This window comes from Haliotis asinina, chromosome 6 (genome assembly GCF_037392515.1).
Source record: "Haliotis asinina isolate JCU_RB_2024 chromosome 6, JCU_Hal_asi_v2, whole genome shotgun sequence".
In the NCBI taxonomy this organism is placed as follows: domain Eukaryota; kingdom Metazoa; phylum Mollusca; class Gastropoda; order Lepetellida; family Haliotidae; genus Haliotis; species Haliotis asinina.
In genome coordinates, this window is record NC_090285.1 from 38,040,080 (window position 1) to 38,064,893 (window position 24,814).

General features: G+C 40.2%; 2 protein-coding genes across 2 annotated transcripts in view; both read left to right on the plus strand.

Annotated features, from left to right (window-relative positions):
• The window catches only part of LOC137287849 (adhesion G protein-coupled receptor B1-like), a 135,106-nt gene that overhangs the window by 79,115 nt on the left and 31,177 nt on the right, over positions 1–24,814 (plus strand). The gene's annotated exons all lie outside the window — the stretch shown is intronic.
• On the plus strand, positions 784–15,013 carry LOC137286664 (adhesion G-protein coupled receptor D1-like). Its single transcript, XM_067818639.1, has 7 exons — positions 784–876; positions 2,214–2,340; positions 3,328–3,369; positions 13,242–13,297; positions 14,255–14,304; positions 14,621–14,742; positions 14,891–15,013. Exons 1-7 carry the CDS (start codon positions 818–820, stop codon positions 15,011–15,013), a joined length of 579 nt encoding a protein of 192 aa, XP_067674740.1. The 5' UTR covers positions 784–817.

Genomic DNA, 24,814 nt, shown 5'->3' on the forward strand with positions numbered 1-24,814 from the left:
TTGTAATATCACCTACATGGGAAAGATATAAAAAACAAATTACAATTCTGCAAATGTTGTTACATATCATAGAGTTGTGGACATACAGAGTTGAAAGATTCCTGCTGTTTACCTCGTATGACTGAATTACTTAAACCGATATTGTTCAAGAATTCGATTCGGATTGCAACGTGGCCTTCACAGCAGCCACATTGAATTCATGTACACACACACACACACACACACACACACACACACACACACACACACACACACACACACACACACACACACACACACACACACACACACACACACACACACACACACACACACACACACACACACACACACACACACACACACATCTTTCAGAAAGGAATGGTATATGGAACTTGTGTAGTTAATAGTAAGGTTCAACCTTTTTGTTTAGGGATTTTAGTTTTTCTATATTAAAGATTTTCTCCTTTGTTCTGTGACAATCGTGATAACCAACAATTGACTTTTATTGATTTTTACGAGCTGACAATGCTCCAAAAGTATCTCAATTATGTATTTTGTTCAGAAATTAAATACTTATTTTTCCCATTTTTAGATGTGAAATGTAAACCTGTGAATAAATAAGCTCATATGATTACACAAGAAAAGTAGTTACATTTTTCCAGAAGTAATAGTAAATGGCAGTAGTAGAGCCAGAGGCACAGAGGCTACAGGGAGGTAACCGTAATCGTTCACAGTGCTCGTTGTGATGAAGCTATTTCGACCACTAACTCCTGTTCACTAACTGTCCGAACACTGTCCCTTCACACAGGCTAACACTGTGCTGATCATTGCCATCATGCGGGCGCTGTTCTCCACCAAAATGATGATCAAAAAAGGAAACAGAGAGAAGTTCATGTAAGTGAATGTGCTACATGTTATCATAATACATTCATTTTAATCACAGGCATGTCCCAATTGTATCAATGTAAGGCACAGTCCGGTGAGTTAGAGTCAGGAGAATGATCTGAATGATTTGAATGAAATGAATGCACAAATGAAATATTCCCGGGCTTCAAATACTCAATAACACCCGAAAATTGGTCAGCACATGATGTTTATCGACATTGTAAACCAAAAAGTAAACCAAAGGGTTGTACTGTCTGCACTCCTTTACATCGAGTATGGGTACAGCGGTGAAGTGTCATCAGCTGGTCGTCTCAACTGGTTCCGATGGTAGCTTCTGGAGCTGTACATTTGTGACGTCATTCTGACGTTACGTCACAATATGATTTGAATGGCGTCACCACTGTGGATGATGCAACAAAACAATTGTTTGCGATGTTTCTACGTGTCAATACGCAGCGAATAGTGCACTTTCCAGGAATCAAATCCCATTTGATCATGTTTTTCAACCAATCAGATTACAAAACACAGTGACTTTTGGTTTACAATGCATTTTATCATACCTCGGGCCTAAATATCGTTTTCTGATTGTCTGAGCACTCTTCTATTAGTTCCAATGTATCCAGGTTATAAGAGAATTGACTCTTTGTATGATACCTCACTCAGAATGCGGAACAGTGAGAATTCATTTGGTACTCTCGAATAATTGAGTCACGTATGATGTATTTCAATCATCGAATTGGGAATGAATATAGATGCGAGGTAGACAACTCTTAACTTTGTTTTCCTTGCTTGTCTGCTTGATTCCATGTCATCTAAAAATATAGTACTGGCTAACTGCCTAACTTTGATATTGCTTATTGTGATCTGATACCCGTGCTCCACAACAGGCCAAAAGTAACACTGAGATGTTCCATGGTCCCTCGGGGCCCATGGGTTGATGTACCCTCGATGTTTGTTAATGTTTGGGACTGTAGAGGGTACATTGGTTTGAGGGAACATAAACAAACATGCCCACCTCGTGCCCAGTAAACAAATGTACAGGGTATACTAGTATAAAATCGAAAAGGGGTACAAAGACCTGAGGAACCAAACAAGTACCTATGAACTAACAACACATCAATTTTCAGATCAGTCCACACGTCAACGGATACATGTTACTGTGAAATGTTATGTTTTAATGAAAACAGATTACTGTATCAGTAAACGACAGTACAAGTAAAGGCTTGTATTTCAGGAACATTGCCTACAAGTACAACAGTACTGTTGTGACTGATGGCAAACATACCATTGCTCACTTTCATATATACATGAACACATCTCGTGAAGTCTTGTGCTTTTCTTTTCAGGATTAGTTTTCGGAGTCTCTGTGTTCTGATGCCTGTTCTCGGAGTCACGTGGGTGTTTGGTATTCTGGCATTCAACGAAGACACAGTCGTCTTTCAATATCTCTTTGCTATCTTCAATTCGTTACAGGTAACGACATTTATGTCAGACTTATGAAAATATGCGAAAAATGTTATTCATTTCCGACATGCATATTTGGAAAAGAAGCTCCTGTTGAAATATGTATGAATTTGATCAGTACTTGATAAAATACAGCCAAGGCATTTGTTTTACACATTTTGGAAACCGGAAACGCTTATCACAACATCGGAAGTACATGAAATTTGAATCAATTCGATCGAAATATACTTCTCAAGGCGTAGATCATGCAAACTTTGTGCTGGATCCATTGCTTTGGTGTGTTGGTTCGTGTTCAACGATACACTCACTAGTTTCCAATTATACTCTTCCAAAAAGGCAGGGGATCGTCAATCAATGTTGATATGATAATATTGAATGTTTCGAGAGTGCATCACCATTTGCACTTCCTTACAACCTTAGCTATTTGGAACGTAGTCCCCTTTGAAAGTTGATTGGTGTATGGCATGTAATTTTCATTTTAAAACAAGTCACTAGAAGCAAAAACTAACAACTGGGTGATGCAAGATGAGTGTCAAAATTAATGTTCTAAGTGATTTCTCGACCTTCCTGAAAAAACGTCAAAATCAAGAATGGGACCCCATGCACGTGTAAGGGGCTACTGCATTGTGGACGTGCATATCATGTGTTGTGTTTAGGGGTGGTAATGGAGGGAAATGGTGATGCGTTCATAAGGTGTCTGTCCTTGTTTGTTAACGTTTACACTTCCTATCCAAATTGAAGTTCATTATCCCGTACTTTTTTTAAGAGTATATATGACGTCAGTCTGCAACAGAAACATCGATCTGCAACATCGATCTATGTAATTGAGATAAAATGGCATGCATCAACCAAGTCATCAAGTGTGACCACCTCATCCAGGGTTACACGTTAAGTAGACAATGATCTATTTGTTTCAAACACATATTAGTTTCTTTGAATAACCTGTAGGAATGTTGAATATTCCAGCACGATTCAGTCGAAATTCTTGTGTTTCAGGGTTTCCTGATTTTCGTGATGCACTGCATTTTAAACAGTAAGGTGGGTCACTTCAGTATGAATTAGGGGTTACGGGGTAGCCAGGTGGTTCAACTACACATTTCGTGTGACTCATGTCCTAAGATTTGGCTAAAAGCGATGGAAACCTCTCTCACTCAACATGGATTACACTGTGGCACATGGCACTGAGAAGAGTTGCCTCCCGTAGTCCCAGTATTGAATATTTATGGCTTGAGTCTCGATAGTAACTGTCTGTTGTATCAGCTGTAACAGTGTCCTTCGTTAACCTCCATGATAGTGGATCTTCCGGTCTGTGGAAGCCATCTTGGAAAAGGACTTTGGACAGACTCCCTGTCCAAACGCTCGGCCACCGTTAGATCTTCATTGGAGAATGAGTTGTGATTCGGTTTCATCTGTAGATGGAGCTGCTTGTCGTCGTGAATATTGTTAATATTACACGCTGTGGTTTACACCAATAGCGGTGTAAAGACAACCTCAAAATACTTGATTCTATCCATCACCAAGGTCTAGGACTTTGTCTTGGATCATTCCGAACTCCTCCTGTTGACAGTCTATACGTTGAAGCAGACGAACCTTCTCTTGACCACCGTCGTATTAAATTATCCCTAAACTGTATTCAAATAAGTCCAATCCTGCATATAACTGTGTCTTCAATCCATCGTATGGGGATTTCTACAATAAAAAGTCTTCTCTTGTTCCGATTCTTGGAGTAAGAGTAAAACCTTTTCTTTCTGCTGCTGGCATTGAGCTAGATAATATAGTTCCATCTCACTTGTTTTATTCTCCTCCTTGGCAACTGGTTCGACCTCAAGTTGACCTTACATTAAGTAAATATAAAAAATCGGAAACGAATGAATTACAATACAAACAGGAGTATAATCAATTAAAAAGTACATATAGTACATATAAATCCTCATTACCATTTACAGATGGCTCCAAGGGTGGTGGCGCAGTTGCTTGTGCCACTGTCATTGGATCCAGAACAATATCTTCTAGATTACCAAATAGCAGTTCCATTTTTACAGCAGAAGCACACGCCATATTAACAGCCCTAAACTATATTTAAAAAAACACCCTAAATATAAACAATATATCATTTATTTAGACTCTTTTCTTGCCTCCAGGCTATTAAAAATGTATCTTCTCAACATCTTTTAGCTGACATTGTTGAATTGTATAATGATCTTGCTACTGGCCAATGGGACATCGTCTTTTGTTGGTTACCCAGCCATGTCAGAATCCCTGGTAACACAATGGCCGATCTTGCTGCCAAGGCGGCACTCAACAAATCTGTGACACCGCTTCTCATCCCCTATTCTGATTATAAGGCCGTCATAAGATCATATATCCGAGATCTAATGCAGAAGAAGCGGGACAGCCAAGTAGATATCAATGAATTACATGGAATAAAAACCTATATCGGTTATACCCACTTGGGTTGTCAGTCCAGATTTGAAGAGGGTGTTATGCGACGATGTCACTTGTTAAAGGGTGAGGATCCGCCGTTTTGTATCCCTTGTGATGAGAGAATCACGGTTAAGCATTGTCAAGATCACAGATGATTTCGTTTATATAATTAGTTTATGGTACTGTAAATAGATGTAGTATGGTATTGTTAGAGTGTGTTATATATTGTTGGGAGTTGTTGTTAGATTATGTTCGGTAATACTATGGGAACAGGGTTATGTTCAGGGAAGCGTGACCAGGTATGGCCAGAGAGCTGGGGTGTTAATTTGTAAACAATAGAGAGGTGTTGAGTAGCTTGGGTATGGGAGGTCAATATAAATAGTGAGGAAGGGTAGTAATCTGCACAGTCAGCCAGAATCACCACTGTGTTCACTTGTATGGGTTCAACTTTTGTATGGGATTGCATCTCACGCTGGCTGGCGTAAGTTTTTATTATCATTATTACTTTTGTATTTATTGATTGAGTAGATGTAGCAAGAAATTGTTTTACTGATGTAGTATTTCTAGATATATGTGCATATTGTAACACTATATAGCCACAAAGCCATTCAAATTTTGAATGTTATCGTTCCACAAAAACTGTTCCACTTTCAAATATGTAAATCGGAGTAAAGTACATGCATAAAGTATAAGACATTGACACATGTCTTACTGAGTAACTGTAGTTACTTATATTGTATTGTAGTGTCCCGGAACTGGCCGGTTATCCTTAAAGTAAGGAGAGGGGTATTATCTCCGCCTGTAAGGAGACAGACAAGAGTCTTCCCTGTTGTACAAGGAGCATGTATCTCCTAGTAATGTGAGATGTGGATGGCACAGCCATCAACCATTACACAGGCCCCTTAAACTCCGTGAGGGAAACCATCGCCTGGGTGTGAGGGATACCACACAAATACCATGACGTCACCAAGTGGAACCACAGTGCACTGACATTCTGATTACATTGTAAAGAGAAAGTGTTCTCTCTGAGTGGCTAATTCCTTTATTGTTATTTAGTTCAATTGTTTAGTTTCTGATTGGGATTATATGTAATCATTATCTATATTAGTGAGGGTATTAGGATTTTAGTGTAGTTAGTAGTAGTAGTAGTATTATTAGAACTTTAGCAATATAAGTGGTAGACAGAACTGTATATGTAGCTAGGTTAGGTAATTAGATTAGTTAGTTGTATTTGCACCTGTAGAATTAGTTTAGTATAGGTATTGGGGTTACTTATATCTTAAGGGGAGGAATAAAGTTTTGCAAAACAAACTATTCTTCTGTTGTGGTTACTTTGGTATGTGACATTTTGGTGGCAGCGGTGGGATAATTAGATTATTTGTCACTATCAAAGGGAACCCTAGTTGTGTTCTGTAGCGCATTTGATGTAGCGTTGTTGATTGTATATCGCTGCAGAATCTTTGTGTCCATAAAGAAGGGTTAGAACATACGGCACCACTTCTGCGTCCTTGAGTGTATGATTTGGAATTCAAGGGTGGAGGGTGTATTGTGGTTATTGGTCAGTTAAGGCCATTGGTTCGTCGTGAACATTTTGAACATTGGGATATATGGGAAATCACCTCCGGTTTTATTCTTGGTAGGATCCCTATTTATTCCAGACAGTTTGACTTTTTGTGTACCCTGCTTTGCCCTCATACAGACAATTATGGACATTGACAAACTTATCAAACTGGGTCAGAGTTTAGGGTATGAGAAAGATGATTTGAGAGTGTTTGTGAAAGAGCAAATGGAGTTGGAGAATGAGAAAGAAAAGGACAGGCTCGAACGGGAGGAAAGAGCTAGGGAGCGGGAGATTAAAAAGTTAGAACTGGAGGAAAGAAAGGAGAAAGAAAGGTTAGAATGGGAACGAGAGAGAGAACGATTAGAATTGGAGAAAGAAAAGTGTAAAATACAGTCAAATGAAAGAATAGAACTAGCCAAGTTAGAAAAGAGTGCGGCAGGAAATCAAGAAGGGCAGGTAGGAGAGAATAGATCGGCAGCCATTCCCAAGATGCCTAAAATGCCTCCATTTGACGACCACAATGACAATATTGATGCATATCTGCAAAGGTTTGAACGTGTAGCTACAGCGCAAGGCTGGGACCCGTCCCATTGGGCAGCTTACCTGTGTACTCTGCTGAAAGGTAAGGCTTTAGAAGTATACTCCCGGTTAAATGCCTTTGAGGCTGAAAATTACAATGCAGTTAAAACTGCATTACTTAAACGCTATGAAATGACTGAGGATGGATTCCATCAGAAATTTAGGACTGCTAAAACTGAAACAGGTGAGATTTTCACACAATTTGTAGTTAGAATTGAGAACTATTTCAACAGATGGATTGAACTAAGTGGTACACAAAAGACGTTCGAAGGTGTGAGAGATTTGCTGCTGCGTGAACAGATTTTGAATGTGACTGGAAGGGATCTGGGTATATTCTTGCGAGAGAGAAAGCCAAAAGACGCGATGGAAATGGCTAGACTAGCAGAGCAATTTATAGAAGCTAGAGGTACGAGTCATGGAAGATACAATAGACCAGTTATTCCAGGTCAAACTGACAAGCAGGTTTCCAAAGGGAAAATAGTCGAGGGTAGCGCATCAGGTAAACATGGTACTTGTTCCAAACAATTTGTTCCTATTAAGGAAAGGACATGTTACAACTGCAATCAAACTGGGCATTTGGCAGCACAGTGCAAGAAACCCAAGTTTAAAGTGGCAAGTATCCAGGTGAGTGAAGACAACACAAACATGTCTCTAATACATCCAGATAACACAAAAGTAGAGCCCTGCATACATGAAGTTCTAGATGGTGATGCAGCAACTTCAGAGGAGGTTACTAAAGCAGATGTAGCCTCAGGGAGTGTGCTTACCAAAGATCACCGCATGCCATTTTATCAGGGAAAGGTAAACGACACTCCAGTAGATGTGCTTAGAGACACGGGATGTAACGGTGTAATAGTGAGGAGGTCAATGGTAAAAGATGCATGTTTGACTTCAGAAACACAATCTTGTAAATTAGCAGATAGCAGGATCTTGACACTTCCGGTAGCATGGATTACTGTAAATACGCCCTTTTACACGGGTATGGTGAGAGCAGCATGTATGGACACACCAATCTGTGACTTAATATTAGGCAATATTCCCGGAGTTAGAGAGCCAGGAGATCCAGACTTGATGTGGGATAAGCAGGACATTAAAACAGTAGGTGCTGTAGAGACAAGGAGCCAGAGAAGAGTACGCCAAGTAGGCATGGAACCCTTGAAGACATTGGAACCTGTTGGGTTGACACTGAGTCGAGGTGAGTTCGTATCCCTACAACATCAGGATTCAAGTCTGAACAAAATAAGAAAATTAGTGGAAGAAGGTAAGATTAGGGAGACCCGACATAGTACTTCCTCTTACTTTGTGGAGAATGATATGCTGTATAGGAAGCATACTTCCAATAAAATGGACAATGGTAAACAAGTTGTACAGGCAGTAGTACCGGTTGGATTGCGCACACAGGTAATGAAGGTATGTCATGAAGCACTGATGGGTGGACATCTTGGAATCAATAAGACTCTAGATAGGGTAATCTCACAGTTTTATTGGCCAGGAGTAATTGGTGATGTCAGAAGACATGTTCAGTCTTGTGATATTTGTCAACGTACCATGCCGAAGGGAAAGGTAAGGAAAATACCACTGGGACAAATGCCATTAATTGAAGTGCCATTTGAGAGGGTAGCTGTTGATTTGATTGGTCCATTGTATCCTGTCACAGACAAGGGTAATAGGTATATACTGACGGTGGTTGATTATGCAACACGATACCCAGAAGCAGTAGCTTTACCCAGAGTAGAGACGGAATATGTTGCCGAAGCTCTGTTCGAGATATTCAGTAGGGTTGGTATCCCCAAGGAGATATTAACAGACATGGGAGCCCAGTTCACGTCAGGCGTGATGAAGGAGGTAAGTAGACTATTGTCCATACATCAGCTTACTACTTCCCCTTATCATCCAATGTGCAATGGCCTAGTGGAGAAGTTCAATGGAACCTTGAAGACGATGCTGAAACGGATGTGTGCAGAACGACCAAATGACTGGGACAGGTATGTACCTGCTTTGTTATTTGCTTACCGAGAGGTACCTCAAGAGAGTTTGGGTTTTGCCCCATTTGAACTCTTATATGGACGCACTGTGAGAGGACCAGTACAGATTCTGAGGGAAATCTGGACAAGAGATATACCAAATCCAGAGGTAAGAACCACATATGAGTATGTGCTAGATCTTCAAAACCGTCTTGAGGAGACTATTCACGTAGCACAGCAAGAACTTCAAAAGAAAGCATGTAAATACAAAAAGTTCTTTGATGTGAAGTCCAAGCCAAGAAAAATGAAGGTTGGTGATAAAGTATTAATTCTGTTGCCCACTGATTCAAACAAACTGTTGCTGCAGTGGAAAGGGCCATATGAAATACTGGATACCTTTGGCATTGGCAATTACAGAATACAGGTTGGTAACAAGATTAAAACCTATCATGCCAATCTACTGAAAAGGTACATTGAGAGAGAGGAGGTCAAGGACACAGCTGTATGTGACGTCAGCATAGCTCAACTTGTGCATGTCAGTGCTGGTCTGGTGGATGTCAAGGCTGAAGAGGTGAGTATGTTAGACATAGCTTCACCTTCTTTAGTTTCTAAGGAAACGTATCAGGATGTAGACATTTCTGAAGATTTGACAGAGGAGCAACAAAATGAGGTGAAGGAGCTCATAAGTGAATTCAAAGATGTACTGAGTGATTTACCAGGGAAGGTAGATTGTATGGAATATAAGATCAAGCTGACATGTAATGAGCCTATACGATCCAAGCCCTATCCACTTCCTCATCATATGAGAGATGTTGTAGCTAAGGAGATACAGCTAATGTTAGACATGGGGGTGATAGAACCTTCTCAGTCACCATATGCATCCCCCATTGTACTTGTGAAGAAGCCTGACTCGACTTACAGATTTTGTACCGATTTTCGCAAACTGAATCAGGTGACCGTATTTGATGCCGAACCAATTCCATTAGCTGATTCCATCTTTGCACGGTTACGGAACTGTAAATATCTTACCAAAATTGATGTAAGCAAAGCATATTGGCAGATTCCAATGGAAGAGAGTAGCAAAGAACTGACAGCATTTATAACTCCTGATGGATTATACCAATGGAAGGTGATGCCATTTGGAGTAGTTAATGCACCTGCAGTATTTTCCCGACTGATGAGACAAGTATTGCACAACATACCAAATACAGACAACTTCATAGACGACATCATAGAAGGAACTGAGAACTGGTCACACCACATGGTAAGTCTGAGAGCAATATGTACGAGGTTAAGACAATTCCATCTTACAGCTCGACCTTCAAAGGTAAAAGTGGGATATAAACATCTGGACTTTTTAGGGCACAAGGTGGGTAGTGGTCTTATTCAACCAGAAGGTAAGAATGTAGAAAAGATCCTAAATGTGGAGCGACCTCAAACCAAGAAACAAGTGAGAGCGTTGTTGGGACTGACCGGGTACTACCGGAAATTTATCCCAAACTATGCAGCCATAGCAGTTCCGCTAACTGATCTCACAAAGAAAGGAAAGCCACACAAGGTAATATGGACAGAAAGCCAGGAATTAGCTTTCACTACGTTAAGAACCCATATGTCAAGTTTTCCTATCTTGAAACTACCCGACTTGAAGAAACCATTCTTGGTAAGAACAGACGCTTCTGACGTTGGAATCGGAGCTGTACTGCTACAAGAACAGGAAGGTGAGCGATTTCCAATATTGTTTGTGAGTCGGAAGTTAGTAGATCGTGAGAGAGCGTATTCTACAATAGAAAAAGAGTGTTTGGCTATTGTGTGGGCAATACAGAAGTTAGAAAGATATCTGTATGGGAGAGAATTTATTTTGGAGACTGACCATCAGCCCTTAATATGGATGACCAAGGCAAAAATGACCAATGGACGAGTGATGAGGTGGGCCCTGACTTTGCAACCCTACAGATTTCTAATTCGTGCAATCAAAGGAAGTGAGAATGTTGGGGCTGATCTCTTGAGCCGGTGTTCACCCTAGTCATACTATGTGTATGGCAGTGTGTAAATAATGTACTCTCTGCATATCCAGATTATTTGTCAGCAGTTATTTCTTATGTATTACTGTGCTATTGTACATTTAGACAATTGTGTTTTATGATATTTATGCATTAAAACAAACTTAAATGTGATCTTGAGTGTAATATATAATTGTACTTGTGTACAATTACTTGAAGAGGGGAGTGATGTCAAGATCACAGATGATTTCGTTTATATAATTAGTTTATGGTACTGTAAATAGATGTAGTATGGTATTGTTAGAGTGTGTTATATATTGTTGGGAGTTGTTGTTAGATTATGTTCGGTAATACTATGGGAACAGGGTTATGTTCAGGGAAGCGTGACCAGGTATGGCCAGAGAGCTGGGGTGTTAATTTGTAAACAATAGAGAGGTGTTGAGTAGCTTGGGTATGGGAGGTCAATATAAATAGTGAGGAAGGGTAGTAATCTGCACAGTCAGCCAGAATCACCACTGTGTTCACTTGTATGGGTTCAACTTTTGTATGGGATTGCATCTCACGCTGGCTGGCGTAAGTTTTTATTATCATTATTACTTTTGTATTTATTGATTGAGTAGATGTAGCAAGAAATTGTTTTACTGATGTAGTATTTCTAGATATATGTGCATATTGTAACACTATATAGCCACAAAGCCATTCAAAATTTGAATGTTATCGTTCCACAAAAACTGTTCCACTTTCAAATATGTAAATCGGAGTAAAGTACATGCATAAAGTATAAGACATTGACACATGTCTTACTGAGTAACTGTAGTTACTTATATTGTATTGTAGTGTCCCGGAACTGGCCGGTTATCCTTAAAGTAAGGAGAGGGGTATTATCTCCGCCTGTAAGGAGACAGACAAGAGTCTTCCCTGTTGTACAAGGAGCATGTATCTCCTAGTAATGTGAGATGTGGATGGCACAGCCATCAACCATTACACAGGCCCCTTAAACTCCGTGAGGGAAACCATCGCCTGGGTGTGAGGGATACCACACAAATACCATGACGTCACCAAGTGGAACCACAGTGCACTGACATTCTGATTACATTGTAAAGAGAAAGTGTTCTCTCTGAGTGGCTAATTCCTTTATTGTTATTTAGTTCAATTGTTTAGTTTCTGATTGGGATTATATGTAATCATTATCTATATTAGTGAGGGTATTAGGATTTTAGTGTAGTTAGTAGTAGTAGTAGTATTATTAGAACTTTAGCAATATAAGTGGTAGACAGAACTGTATATGTAGCTAGGTTAGGTAATTAGATTAGTTAGTTGTATTTGCACCTGTAGAATTAGTTTAGTATAGGTATTGGGGTTACTTATATCTTAAGGGGAGGAATAAAGTTTTGCAAAACAAACTATTCTTCTGTTGTGGTTACTTTGGTATGTGACAAGCATGTCCTGCTTGACTGTGTTGATTTTGCCATCACAAGGGATAAATATTTCAATGTGAAAACTGTAAAGGATCTTTTTCATAATGTTAATTATCATTTAATAATTGAATTTTTAAAAGAACTAAATTTTGAATATGTTTTGTACAGAGATAATATTATATCTTTTAAGCATGGTATTGTAAACTGGCAACTGCGATCGTTAATGGCTGTGCCCTCGAGGGGTGTTGAAGTAGCGTAAAATTATTGTCCTCCCAAGAGGGTACGTAAGTCCCAACAACTTTCAAAGTCAATTTAAACCATACATTTTAGTCATAGTATGTTTGTTCTTTTAAATTCTGGCTAAATTTGTCTATCATCGCCAGTGTCTGAAGCGATGATGTAAATCCAGCCAGGGTCCATGCAGGTAGCCAAGGTACTGTAAGTCCCCATGGACTCTGGCATGGTGATCTACCTTCAGCTGCTGGTGCTGTGCATAGCCTGTGTTTTATCTTGTCTTGTCCAAATAGTTCTATCAGTTTTACCGTTCCACACTAGTTTTGTCCGTAACTGTGATATTCTAGTTGTTTTGTCCTTTGACGACAGGTATTTTATAATATGCACATATCGCATTTCAATTTCAAATCTCGTTACGATATGGCTGAAATATTGCCGATGTTAAATATTAACTCACTCACTCACTCACTACACCAATAGCGGCAGCACCAACTATTATCCTCTGAACTATGTGCAGCATGGGCCCCAAATGACGTGCAGAGTACTGGCACTAAAGTTACAAGGATCTGTGGGATCGAATCATTCGAATCATGTCCCTTGAATATGTATAGCTGCTTTGAAAACTTTGATTTGTCACTCTCACTTAATCTAGGCAAATGGTTTCTACTAATGTAAAAGTTGTGAATTGTAATAAATTTCCACGTATGAAGTTGTAAGTTTCATGTTCCAGATTCTTGCTGGATTGAGAACGGCTACGCAGCGCTACATATCCCAGATGTATGAATCCTCTGAGGTGGGCACATTGGTTTGACTGTACAGTAACGTGTAATGGAGTATTTTAGTGGTAAAGCTTTAAACACGTTTACTCGCATCATGGCATAGCATGTTGCTCTCCACCGCTAGGTATCAATTCCAAGCCAAGTGGTTCAAGTGCTCCCTTGTCATTAGGGATACATCGATACACCGATACATCGTTACATCGATACATTTCTAAAACGATGCAGTTATCAATCCATATGCATTCAAAACTGTATTTAGTTTTGAATGTATCGGTTTAAATATGCACAAGAATGGGAAATCATCTCTGAGAATCAAAAATAAAGTATGCAATGTTCACAATGAAACTATATATACGCAATAATGTCGCAAAACAGGAATCGTGATACATGTCGAATCGTGATATGGATATCGTGATACGTATTGAACCATCAAACGTATGTATCATGACATCCCTATTTGGCTCGTTAAGGACCCGGATTGGAGTTCCCTTGGGTTCAGAATGTAAATCCCATTTTTTTCTGTTTGCCCCTATATGGTATTGCGGAAGTATTGCTAAATGTGCTGTAAAACCTTATCAACTCTCTCCAAAGCCATTCCACGTCAGAGATATTTTTTCTTACAATCTGTCTTTGTCAGCTAAATATAGTTCCTTGTGACAGTGATTACGTGAGTGGAGTGGCGTGGAGAGGAGTGGAGTGGGGCGGAGTGCAGTGGAGCGTTGATGGTTGGATATTCTGGACGCGTCATACGGTATAAGATGGTACTTGTTGTTGCAAGTCGCTCGGCATTCATTTGTGAAATAGAGGTCGGTTAGGCTCGAATCCTGTATTATGTGTGGATTCATGTTGATTCATGTTGAACCACTGAATGCTCAGGTGGCCAGCATAATGAAACAGGAATCTCAGTAAAAGAAGCCAAACACGCTAATAATCCAAAAGAATGTCTAAACCCCTTTTCCCTCACCTTTCAGAGCAAGGACAGAAGTAAAGAAACAAGGCTCGATAAAACGACAGGTGAGATTGTTTGTAAGGTACATTTTGATGTCTCCCACCTTACTGTTTAGTTTACTGTGAAGAATGCATTGGATCACGACAAATAGGAATCCCTGGAACATAAAAAAGTCATTGGAGCTTCTCTGTCTCCAAACTCTGACACCTAGTCATGGAGTGTATGGGAGTCAAACCTCTGATCAAAGGAATCCATCCCGCCTAAGGGAAGTTACCTAAGATCGTAATGCTTTTGATAGTGGGCGTCGACCTATAAGTTGAAAATGCAGGCATCAATAGGTTTCAGAGATCATGTACATCAGTATTGTCAGCTCTGTTGCAGACCTAACGAGCAGCCATGGAAACCTCATTGAGGGAACATCAACGACGTGTGTGGAACTGACAGCACAGAACACTACTACCAGTCCGACGAGTACCGGAATCGAGATGAGTGACCCCAGTCAGGTACTAACTGATATTGTGACAGATGTGTAGCCTACACACTGTTGGATAACAGATGTTTAGGTGTCCTTATTTTGGATTAGATGATATGTAATGTAATCACCCTTACATATACAATGTACATGTAATCACTCTTACGTTAATATTCCAGGAATGTCTCCGGATTTCGGAAGAAAATGAGAAGGAACCTTGTGAACAAGGCCCCACACAAATTCAGCTGGGGCAAACTGTTGAAATCATGATTGATGTCACTACCAACACTATCAAGTTTTGAAGAATTGCCTGTGTGACATCTTTGATAAATAGGATTCGATGTGATCCTAGATGCATTGTTTGCTTGTAGAATGTGACTTTTCCTTCATGCTTTGTGAAATTTTCACATGAAACATTTTGTATTATGGTTTAAACCCTGGTGTTCAGGAGATTTTAGAATGTTAAATTTCGAGAATTAAGCTTTGTGGAGGCCTTAAATTTTTATAGTTTTTTTCACGGTTTATGAACGCTTGACAAACACATATTTGTGAAAGATGCTTTCAGTTATGATTTGATATATCAAAGTCACCATTATATGTCGTCGTTAGTGTCAGAATTTTCGTAACTTTTATTCTACAATAATAACACTTCTGGCGTATTGGATGAATGATGGAAGGGAGGTAACTCTGTAGATATTCCATATGAAATAGTACCCTTCTGTTCCTTCACTGCGTGAACAGGAAACTGGCAGTGCTAGAACGGAGGAGAAGAACAGTCTGTTATACCACGAGTGGCGCTTTATTTCACACGAGTAATAATTAAATATGGGGTTGGAATTCTGAGAGCACAGCCAAGTGAGGAAATGGGAGTGTGGTGGGATGGTGGAGATATTTTCCGTACTGAGGCGAGGGAAGTGCGCATTCGTAACTTCTCGTCTCTTTCCGTGGCCTACAAGAACACGTGTACCCATCTTGTACGCCATTATTGCTAAGAATTGTGGCAAACCAGTCACATCGCGCGTTGTAAAAGGCGCAAAACATGGAGGAACCGTTGAATTTTGAATCTTCGCTAAATAATACAAAGCACAATTTAGTTATAAACTTTGAGCTAAATGATGAACAACTTTCAACACTAATACATATTTGCAAACTGAATGACCGCATTGCTGTTTTACCCACGGCGTGTAGGATATTCTTTGAGCCATGTTTGAAAATTCAGAGTTATCTTTCCTTGATAATAGTGCTGGACTGTTTCTTATCTCCATGCCCGTTTGCGTTTAGACAGAACCTAGTCGTAAATATGGCCTCGAGAGGGGTACGAGACGGCATCCGGCTTGTCAGAATGACACGAGTAGTTACGAAATGGAAGTGCGTTGCGCTCGCATGTAAGAAGACTGGGCTATTCTCGCAACTCCATCTGCGCTACAGTTTGCCAGTGGTTGAGGCTTCTCCAAGCGCACACCTCATTTCTTCGTGATACATAATTTCCTCTTCGTATAGTTATCCACTGTTTACATGTGTTGCATGGTTCGGCTTGATTTTTCCGATGCCCTAAACCAGAGCTAGCGATACCGTAACTTGCATACGTCAGTTTATGTTGTCATGCACTAGACTGTCACACTTGTAGGCGTAAATATACGTTGTCATGCACTTTACTGTCATACTTACTGCTGTATACTTACGTTGTCATGCACTTTACTGGCATACTTGTAGGTGTATAGTACACCTATGTCGCCATGTATTTCACTCTCACACTTGTTACTATGATCTGATAAAGCAACATGCGCACAACACAGAAAGGCTTACATTCGGCCTGCATGTTTTTATTTCAGAATAGGTGCGTATGTTTACACACAAGGAAAAGAGTGGTCTCATGGTATGCAAATTGAGTTAGAGTGGTAAGCAATCAGTCATCGGGGAGGTCAGTCAGACCAGCCAACCCTCTTGTACATCCAGGAGATGCTTTACTTCCTTAAACAACTTCCATTCCATTGAAACATTATTACGAAGAACGATTTAGATCAGTAGCTATGCAGTGATAGGTTATAATCCACCAGCTGTCACTTCTATCTGTCTTATGCAATTAAACTTTGTTATACGAGACTGTACGTCTGTCTTTTATGAAAAGCTTCGTTTATGTCATTAAATTCCATTCATTCGAAGAAACTAGTAGAATTCTAACGTTTACATTTCTGACATAAGCTATTGTAGTCAACATTCAACGTAGTACTGCTGTTCCCTTCCTGAAGTAATGTGTGACGTGTGTGGCAAAACGCGGTCCATGCATATAATGTAAATGTTCTGCACCTTTCCATGATGTTCAAGGTTGGTCTATGTTGGAAATGCCCATGTGTCCATAGCACATTGTACTATCTTCTAGATCTCTCAGTAGAAATATAGTGTAACACTGTAACTACGTAATACATTAGAAATACTGTCACATAATGGATAAAACTGTCCCTTACTGCATGTTAACAAAAAGAATGTAATAAATTAGAGACACTGTTGCACAATAGATAACGGTTTACCCTACTGCATGTCAACAGAAATAATATACTACAGTCGAAACACTGTAACACAATAGATAACACTGTCCCTTACTGCATGTCAACAGAAACAATATATTACATTCGAAACACTGTTACATAATGGATAGCACTGTCCCCTACTGCATGTCAACAGAAACAATATATTACATTCGAAACACTGTTACATAATGGATAACACTGTCCTCTACTGCATATCAACAGAGACAACATAGTACATTTGAAACACTGCTTATATTCAAACAAAAGAAAAAAGATAAACATGCATAGTGTTAAATATTATATATCCAACATTTCATGTCATTTGCGAAAGTTTACACATCTTATAATTACACAACTTATACATTGATACTCTGTCGGAATGGAAATGCACAGCTATTGCAACATATAAACTTTGAAAATCAAGTGAATTAAATAGTTCCTAACACATATTTCTCGGCGTAAAAAGAGAAACAAAGTGAAATTTGATAACGATATGCAATCTGAAAGGTGTGCATAAACTACAACTTCATTTCTTTTTGTGCTGCTTTCAATCGTCGTGTATTTATCCACATATACACTTTACAAAAAATACACCCATAGGCCAATTTGACCCGTGAAGGTCCGGGGTAGAATAAGCCTTAAGCAACCCATGCTTCCCATAAAAAGCGGTTATGCTTGTTGTAAGAGGCGACTAACGGGATCGGGTGGTCAGGTTCACTGACCTGGTTAGCACATGTCATCGGTTCCTAACTGCGCGGATCGATGCTCATGCTGTTGATCACTGGATTGTCTGGTCCAGACTCGATTATTTACATATCATATAGCTGGAATGTTGCGGAGTGTGGTGGAAAACTAAACTCACTCACTCACCCATAGGCCATTTCTTTCCCACTCTTCTTGCAATGCGATGGCCAATTGTTGAAGTGTCTCAGGCGTGTTTTGACGTTGAGGAGCATGACGATCGAGTTCATCCCATAGGTGTTCTAGAACTGGTGATCGGGAAGACCATGGCAAGACGTTAGAATGGACAAGGTACAACGCCGATGGCGTGTGCTGTATGTGAAGTAGCGTTGTCATACAGGAATACCTCCCTCTGTCGGTGCATAATCTGAAGCATGTGACCCGCAAGGACTTCAGTGATACGACGATTTGATGTCAAATTCCCTTGAACCACCTCTAAAACAGATCTTTGAGCGCCGAATACCGCACCCAACACCATGTCACTGCTCCGTCAAATCTGACGACCGTTCGAATGCAGTTAGGAGCAAACGTTCATTTCTTCGACGTTCATTTTTTCTCGCCGGTGAAGAAGAAATCATTACTGAACGAGACTTGCCTCCAGTTTCTAAAGTTCCAATTCCGGACTCTACGACACTACCGCAAGCGATTGTGCCGAAGCAAGTCTCTCACGGTGTCTCCACGGCTGTGGTAAGCCGATGAAGCAAGTAAGCACTCCGGTTGTCACGGGCCTGGGCTTGGGTGTTAATTTTTGGATGGTCGCCTCTCGGGCGATCTTGGCTGGAACTGGTCCAAAGGAAACGATCCCAAAGCCGAGATATGACGCCCAGATGAACGTTGAAATGTCGGACAGCTGCAGACTGCCCCTTCCAACTTCAAGGAGACCTTATGGCGATGTTTCGACTGGCGGCACTCAATGCATGATGATATCCTCTGTTTCAGGCAAGTATTATCAACAACTGCTTTTCATTGTTTACGTAGACTTCAGATTGGGACTTGACAAGGGATTGACAAGCATAAACAGATAAATAAATTTGAAAAATACACTACCAAGACACTTATCACATGCCCCTGTATATAGATACGTTCGCTCCACCAAGGTAAACCTTTACATTGTGTTGGTTGGCCTTGGCCTACATAGTCGTCCTGACTGAGAGTGTTCCCATACTTTTTTCCAGTATATTTATTTAATACAGAAACACGAGGGATGAAGTTGACATATTTTATTTGAGATTTAATTATTGAGAATGTTTCACATTTTCATCCACAACATAGCTTGCAGACTGTGTATGAAGATTTAGCATAGGCCAGGGTTGCATTATATCACCCTTTTCATTTACTGGCTACAGGTACCTTCCCGCTGTCAACGTGGCGAATTTTCATGTTTCTGACAGAGACAATGTAGATGGTCGCTTGCTATTGATTATAGTTACACATTCATTATCTATTCATCCCCGTCCGTGTTTCCAGGCTGCTAGTGATTCTAGTTACATGTTACATGTGTACAGTCGTCTCTGCCATGTTGCATTACTTCGTCCTGGCTGCTGTCTCTATCATGTTTTCCCAGGGGTCCACATCACTTTTCAAGTGGTGTATATATTCATGGATAGCAGAAAATCTTACTGTCTCTAGCATTGGATAAACCTGACCATTCAAGCTGCATGTTGACGTTAACTCTTGTTCCTCGTTTAACTCACAACATGCGGCATGACTTGACTTCCGAGTAACGTAGGCCAAGAAGATATCCTGCGATCTATTATTCTCAAAGTCGACCTGTGGAGGTCCGGTCGAAACGCATTGTGCTAGCTTGTCGTGACTACGGCAACTATCGGGATCTGGGCGCTATCATTCTAACGTCATCACTCGGTTGATACACATCATCGTATCCGAAGTTGGCACATCCACCTCATCATGTTCACTTGATCACAACATTGTCTGGTCCAGACTTGATTATTTAAATACCGCCCTCATACATCTGAAATATTCCTGATATGAAATATGTTTCGGCGGATGGTCAGTCAGTATTATGCAGATAAAAGAAAACGCAGAGTTACTGTATTTTGACGAGTATCATACTTAAATTCTTCTTCTGTTAAAACGTCCATCGAACATCGTTGCCATGTGCTTTGTGTCATTTACCTAAGCATCATCCTGGTCAAGTGTTGAGGAATATCAGGATGGCCACGTTTGGGCATCAGATATGTTGTTTCCCCTTCTCTCGTTCGGCCAGAGCGGTTTGTTATTGTAGATAGGCAGTGTCCCAGCAAGATTGTAGAGGCAGTTGGATAGCAAAGTGGTTAAAGCGTTTGCTCCGAGGACATTCAACTGGCACTCAAGAATATAAACTGGATTCAGTCTTTGTAATGGACATATTTTCCTTAAATGTTATTCGTGATACAAAATGAAAATTAGCCCACTTCCGCTATTCCCTCTAAAGGGATTTGAATCAGATGATTAACTGATGAATACCGGCTACTCACTCACTCTTCACATACGCACAGACTCATTCAAACATTTTCAGGTTCTAATCAGTATGACTTAAAACACGGTGGTCCTTTCTGTTGCTTATGTTATCGGAAACGGAGTTGACCAACAGACGGAAGCGTGTTGTTGTGTTACATTACAGTATGTGTATCTTCAAACACTTCCTTGTAGCCCATAGGGCAAGAATGTGAGTTTCGTGAAACACCCTATGCAGTTTATGGACGACTGATTTGATGTACACCCTCCATTTTGAACGGATTACATCAGAATAATTCCAAACTCGGACGGTAAGAGAAATTTCATTGTTGTACTAAAATATTGTTGACGATTGTAAATATGATGTGCACAGTAGTTGCATGTATGTGAAAAGAACTACCTTTTGTTTGTATGTTTGTTGTTTTCCGCTGTACAATATCTCTAGTTATATGGCGGGGGTATATAAATAATCCAATGATCAACAGCATCTGGGATACGATGGTAGGTGTCAACCAAGCCTGACCACCCGATCCCATAAGTCGCGTTGTAGGACAGACAGACATGGGTTTTCTTAAAGTGAAAAGGAGCCCCAGTGGGTAGAGAGAATGGAGAAATCTAGACTTCTTTAATAGTGGCTTCAGTATTGCCGCGTCAGTCAGACTGGCCCAGAGTGGCCCAGTGGGTCAGATATGCCGCAGAATTTCGAATTTGGCTTGTTGGCAGAATAGAACAAGAGCACGGTGGTGTAATAAATGTTTTTCCCCGGGATTGTCAATGTAGAGACTGAAGCAAACGATGAGAACATGGCATGCGATATAGTATAACAATTACAAACAGCTTTATCTCACCTCACACGTGAATATCGCTTTCTGACTGGCTAAGCGCTATTCTGTTATTTTCAATGTACACCGCTGGGAATTCCGAACTCTTCTGGTGCTTCACGGTAGTACTTCTTTGCCTCGATTACCGTTGAATCACGCATGAGGCACGGAAATTACCGATGTTTTGAGATTGAAAATCGATGGAAGGGAGATAACTCTAAATCTGTGTACATTGTGTCGTCTGCAAAATGGCGATTCGCCTCGCATTCAACGGAAGTGCTTCAAACAGTTCAAAATTAAAATTCAGGTGTTCGGGAAGATAAATACGTTGTTCACTGTTCATGGGCTCATGTACTCACCTGACCAGTGAAGAACTTATAATATTTTGCCCAAGTTCGATATCGAACTTAGGTGGAACAACTGTTAGTACAAGATGTGTTACGAATAGCTTCTGATATAATTCGAGACTTTCATTCGTCCCAGGCTATAGCCATGGTCAGTATTGTTCGGGGCCCATATTCATTTTCATACCTTAAATTCTCATGTCAAGTAACGATGTTGTTAGGAGGTAAGGAGGCACGGCAAAAACCTCGGATTTTGTCCGATGCCCTCGGAACAAAAAGCGACGTTTGTGTTTCGTGAACAAGAAGTATCTATTCTGTAGTCTGAGAAAGTTAAATCTTTGAAAGCGACTAAACGTTACGGTGATTCTAACTCTCATACTCTAACCTTGGCTTAACAGAGTCCTACCGCTAGGATTGCTCTGTGCAAGTGAACATCTGTCTAGATGTTGAGGTTGTTGAGGGGCACTTAGAAGTCGGTATTGTAATATACGACAAAATACAAAATGTTATGGATGTCAACGTCTTCTTTATTGCTTACACACCGTTTTTAGACGAAGGGGCAAGGAATAGCCCAGAAACGTTGTTAGAGCAATAAAGAAGTTGACATCCATAACATTTTGTCGTATATTATCTAGATGTTAGTCGAGAGATTTGTTTGTAATTTCTCTGTTCAACGTCCGTCACTATCACACAGTTCAGGATCGAAATCTTCAATGAATAAAGGATTACTTGGAGTTCCCCATTCCTAGGGTTTTGGATTCATCATTTAAATATAGAATCGTACTTCCTGTTTGTCTTAAGAGACGACAAATGGGATCTGGTGGCCTGGCTCGCTGAGTTGGTTGATGTGTGTCATTTTATCCCAGATGTGCAGATCGTTGGTTGTGATATTGATCGGGTTGAGTTGTCAGGTGCAGACTCGATTACTTACAAAATGTCCTCATATAAAGAAAGATTAAGGGAGAAAGGTTGGAAGGGCGTGGGAGGTGGAAATTTTCACACGGAGCGGGGAATTGTTGGCAGCCAGAAGGAAATGTTGGCAGAAAGTAGGAAATGTTGGAAGGGAGCGTAGGATGTTGGCAGGAAGTGTGGAATGTTGGCAGGAAGTGGAAAATGTCTACAGGGCGTGTGGAATGTCGGCAGGGAGAGCTGAATGTTGGCAGAGAGTGGGAATGTTGGCAGGAAGTAGGAAGTGTTGGCAGGAAGTAAAATGCTGGTGCGTATATTGATTAGGCTGTTGTGTACTGACATTACCTGATTTCATGATGTGGGGTTGACATGTATAGAGAAAATAATGAATATTTATAGAATCATGAATTAATTCTGGCATATTAAATGAAATCAGTTCACCAGTAGATCCGTAACTAAAGTGACCTCAGTCAACATCTAATATTACAATTGTTCACAAGCAAAGTGTAATATATTGATATTGGATTTGAGGCAATTCAAGTTGTTCACGAACTATCCGCAGTGTCGGGTTAGAGATTTTTTCATACAGAGAGAGAGCGCTATGTGACGTCTCTCGACTGCCATTTTCTTTCCAACTTGCATTGATACTGTTAATGATTCTTAAGGGGTCATTAAAGAAGTATGACAAAGAAGAACGTTGTGTTATGTTCTGAGAAGGTGAATGGAAATTGGAAGGTATTGGAAATATAACTAGCTACAGAAACTAAAACAAAGAATACAATAGTATTACAATTTACGTATGCGATTTCCGCCAGTCTATTTAACAAGTAAATCACCAAATGCAGGATTGACACAGGATTCAGAGAGGAAGATGAAATTATTCAAACAACAAACACCATGTTTTAGACTGTTTACACTGTGGTTAAAGTGGAGTGCACATGCATCATTTATTTGCTATTACTAAGATTCAGAGCGCTATATTTGCCATGAGCTTGGGCATATTATTCAGAAATATTGAAATAGAAATCCGGGAAAGCCACATATTCCCACTAATCATCGTCCAGGTAGAGGTGGAGGTGGAGGTACATATTATAGATGAGGCAGTCGTGGGTCACAGTCACAGAGAGGTAATAGTACAAATTGTCTTGCTGGAGTGGTGAGTTCTAAGGAACAAAATGCGGATTTACACAGTGAACGTGAGTGTGTTCAAGATGACTTTAGATACAATATGTTCATTTTGGAAGAAGAAAAGAGTGACCCCTATCTGATAAAGCTGACAGAGAATGAGATTTGGAACTGGGCACATTATCTGCGTTTTCTGAAGTTGATGAATCAACATTCAACTTCACTTCTTAACTTTTCTATGCATGCATATTTATCATGTCGAATAAAGTGATAGAATTAATTTACACTTTTATATTTTTTGATTTAATTATAAGTACCGCAGTAAACATTTATTGCAAAAAAATATTGTTCGTATGCATAGCCTAGTGCAGAAAAACCATATCGTACGGATGCAACAGGTTACCGTATGGAGAGTATCCAGCACCAGGAATATTCTAGTGAAGCATTAAAACCGACTGCGAAGACTTCCCAGAGTATTAGTGAGATCTGACGGCATTCTAATCACTGGACATAGGGGGAAAGAACATTGAGATACACTTGAAAAGGTGTTACATAGACTGTCAAAGGCTGAATTGAAACCCAAACACAAGAAGTTTTACATTTAGGATACAGGACTGACAAAGACGAAATACTTTCAATGCAAGAAATAGTCATCAAAGAAGCTCTAGAACCAACTTCAGTCACAGAACGCAAAAGCTACCAAGGAATGCTCAGCTGCACTGGAGGGTTTATGAAGAATCTGTCAACCATATCAGAACCACTGAATCAACTATTACCATAGTCATTGGCACCTGAACAACAGACATGCTGCAACGCGTTCAAGGAATTGTTGTGAACAGCCGAAGTTCTCATATATTTCGACATTCAAAGGAGTTAAAACTGGCCTGCGATGCTTCACCGTACGGGATTGGGGCCGTGCAGACTCATCGTGTGAATAGTGTTGAAGAGAGACCAGTCGCATATGCATCCTGAACTTTGAATGCAGCAGGGAGGAATTATTCTCAAGTTGAACCATTGTTAGGATGATTTGATGTAACCAAGGCAGTTCCAAAGTTAGCATCATCAGTACTCAAGGCAGGAATTGACAAGTTGTCGTGAAAACGCATGACCCAACGGATACTATCTTGCTCATGGATTTAGTGAACTCGACTGTCATTGCAGTTCAACATATCCAACCG

Excerpts from the sequence above, each read along its gene's own strand:
- LOC137286664 (XM_067818639.1), top strand. The coding sequence starts at position 818 with ATGCGGGCGCTGTTCTCCACCAAAATGATGATCAAAAAAGGAAACAGA. Across the intron at positions 877-2,213 it reads GGAAACAGAGAGAAGTTCAT|GATTAGTTTTCGGAGTCTCT; the intron begins GTAAGTGAATGT and ends TTTTCTTTTCAG. Across the intron at positions 3,370-13,241 it reads ACTGCATTTTAAACAGTAAG|ATTCTTGCTGGATTGAGAAC; the intron begins GTGGGTCACTTC and ends TTCATGTTCCAG.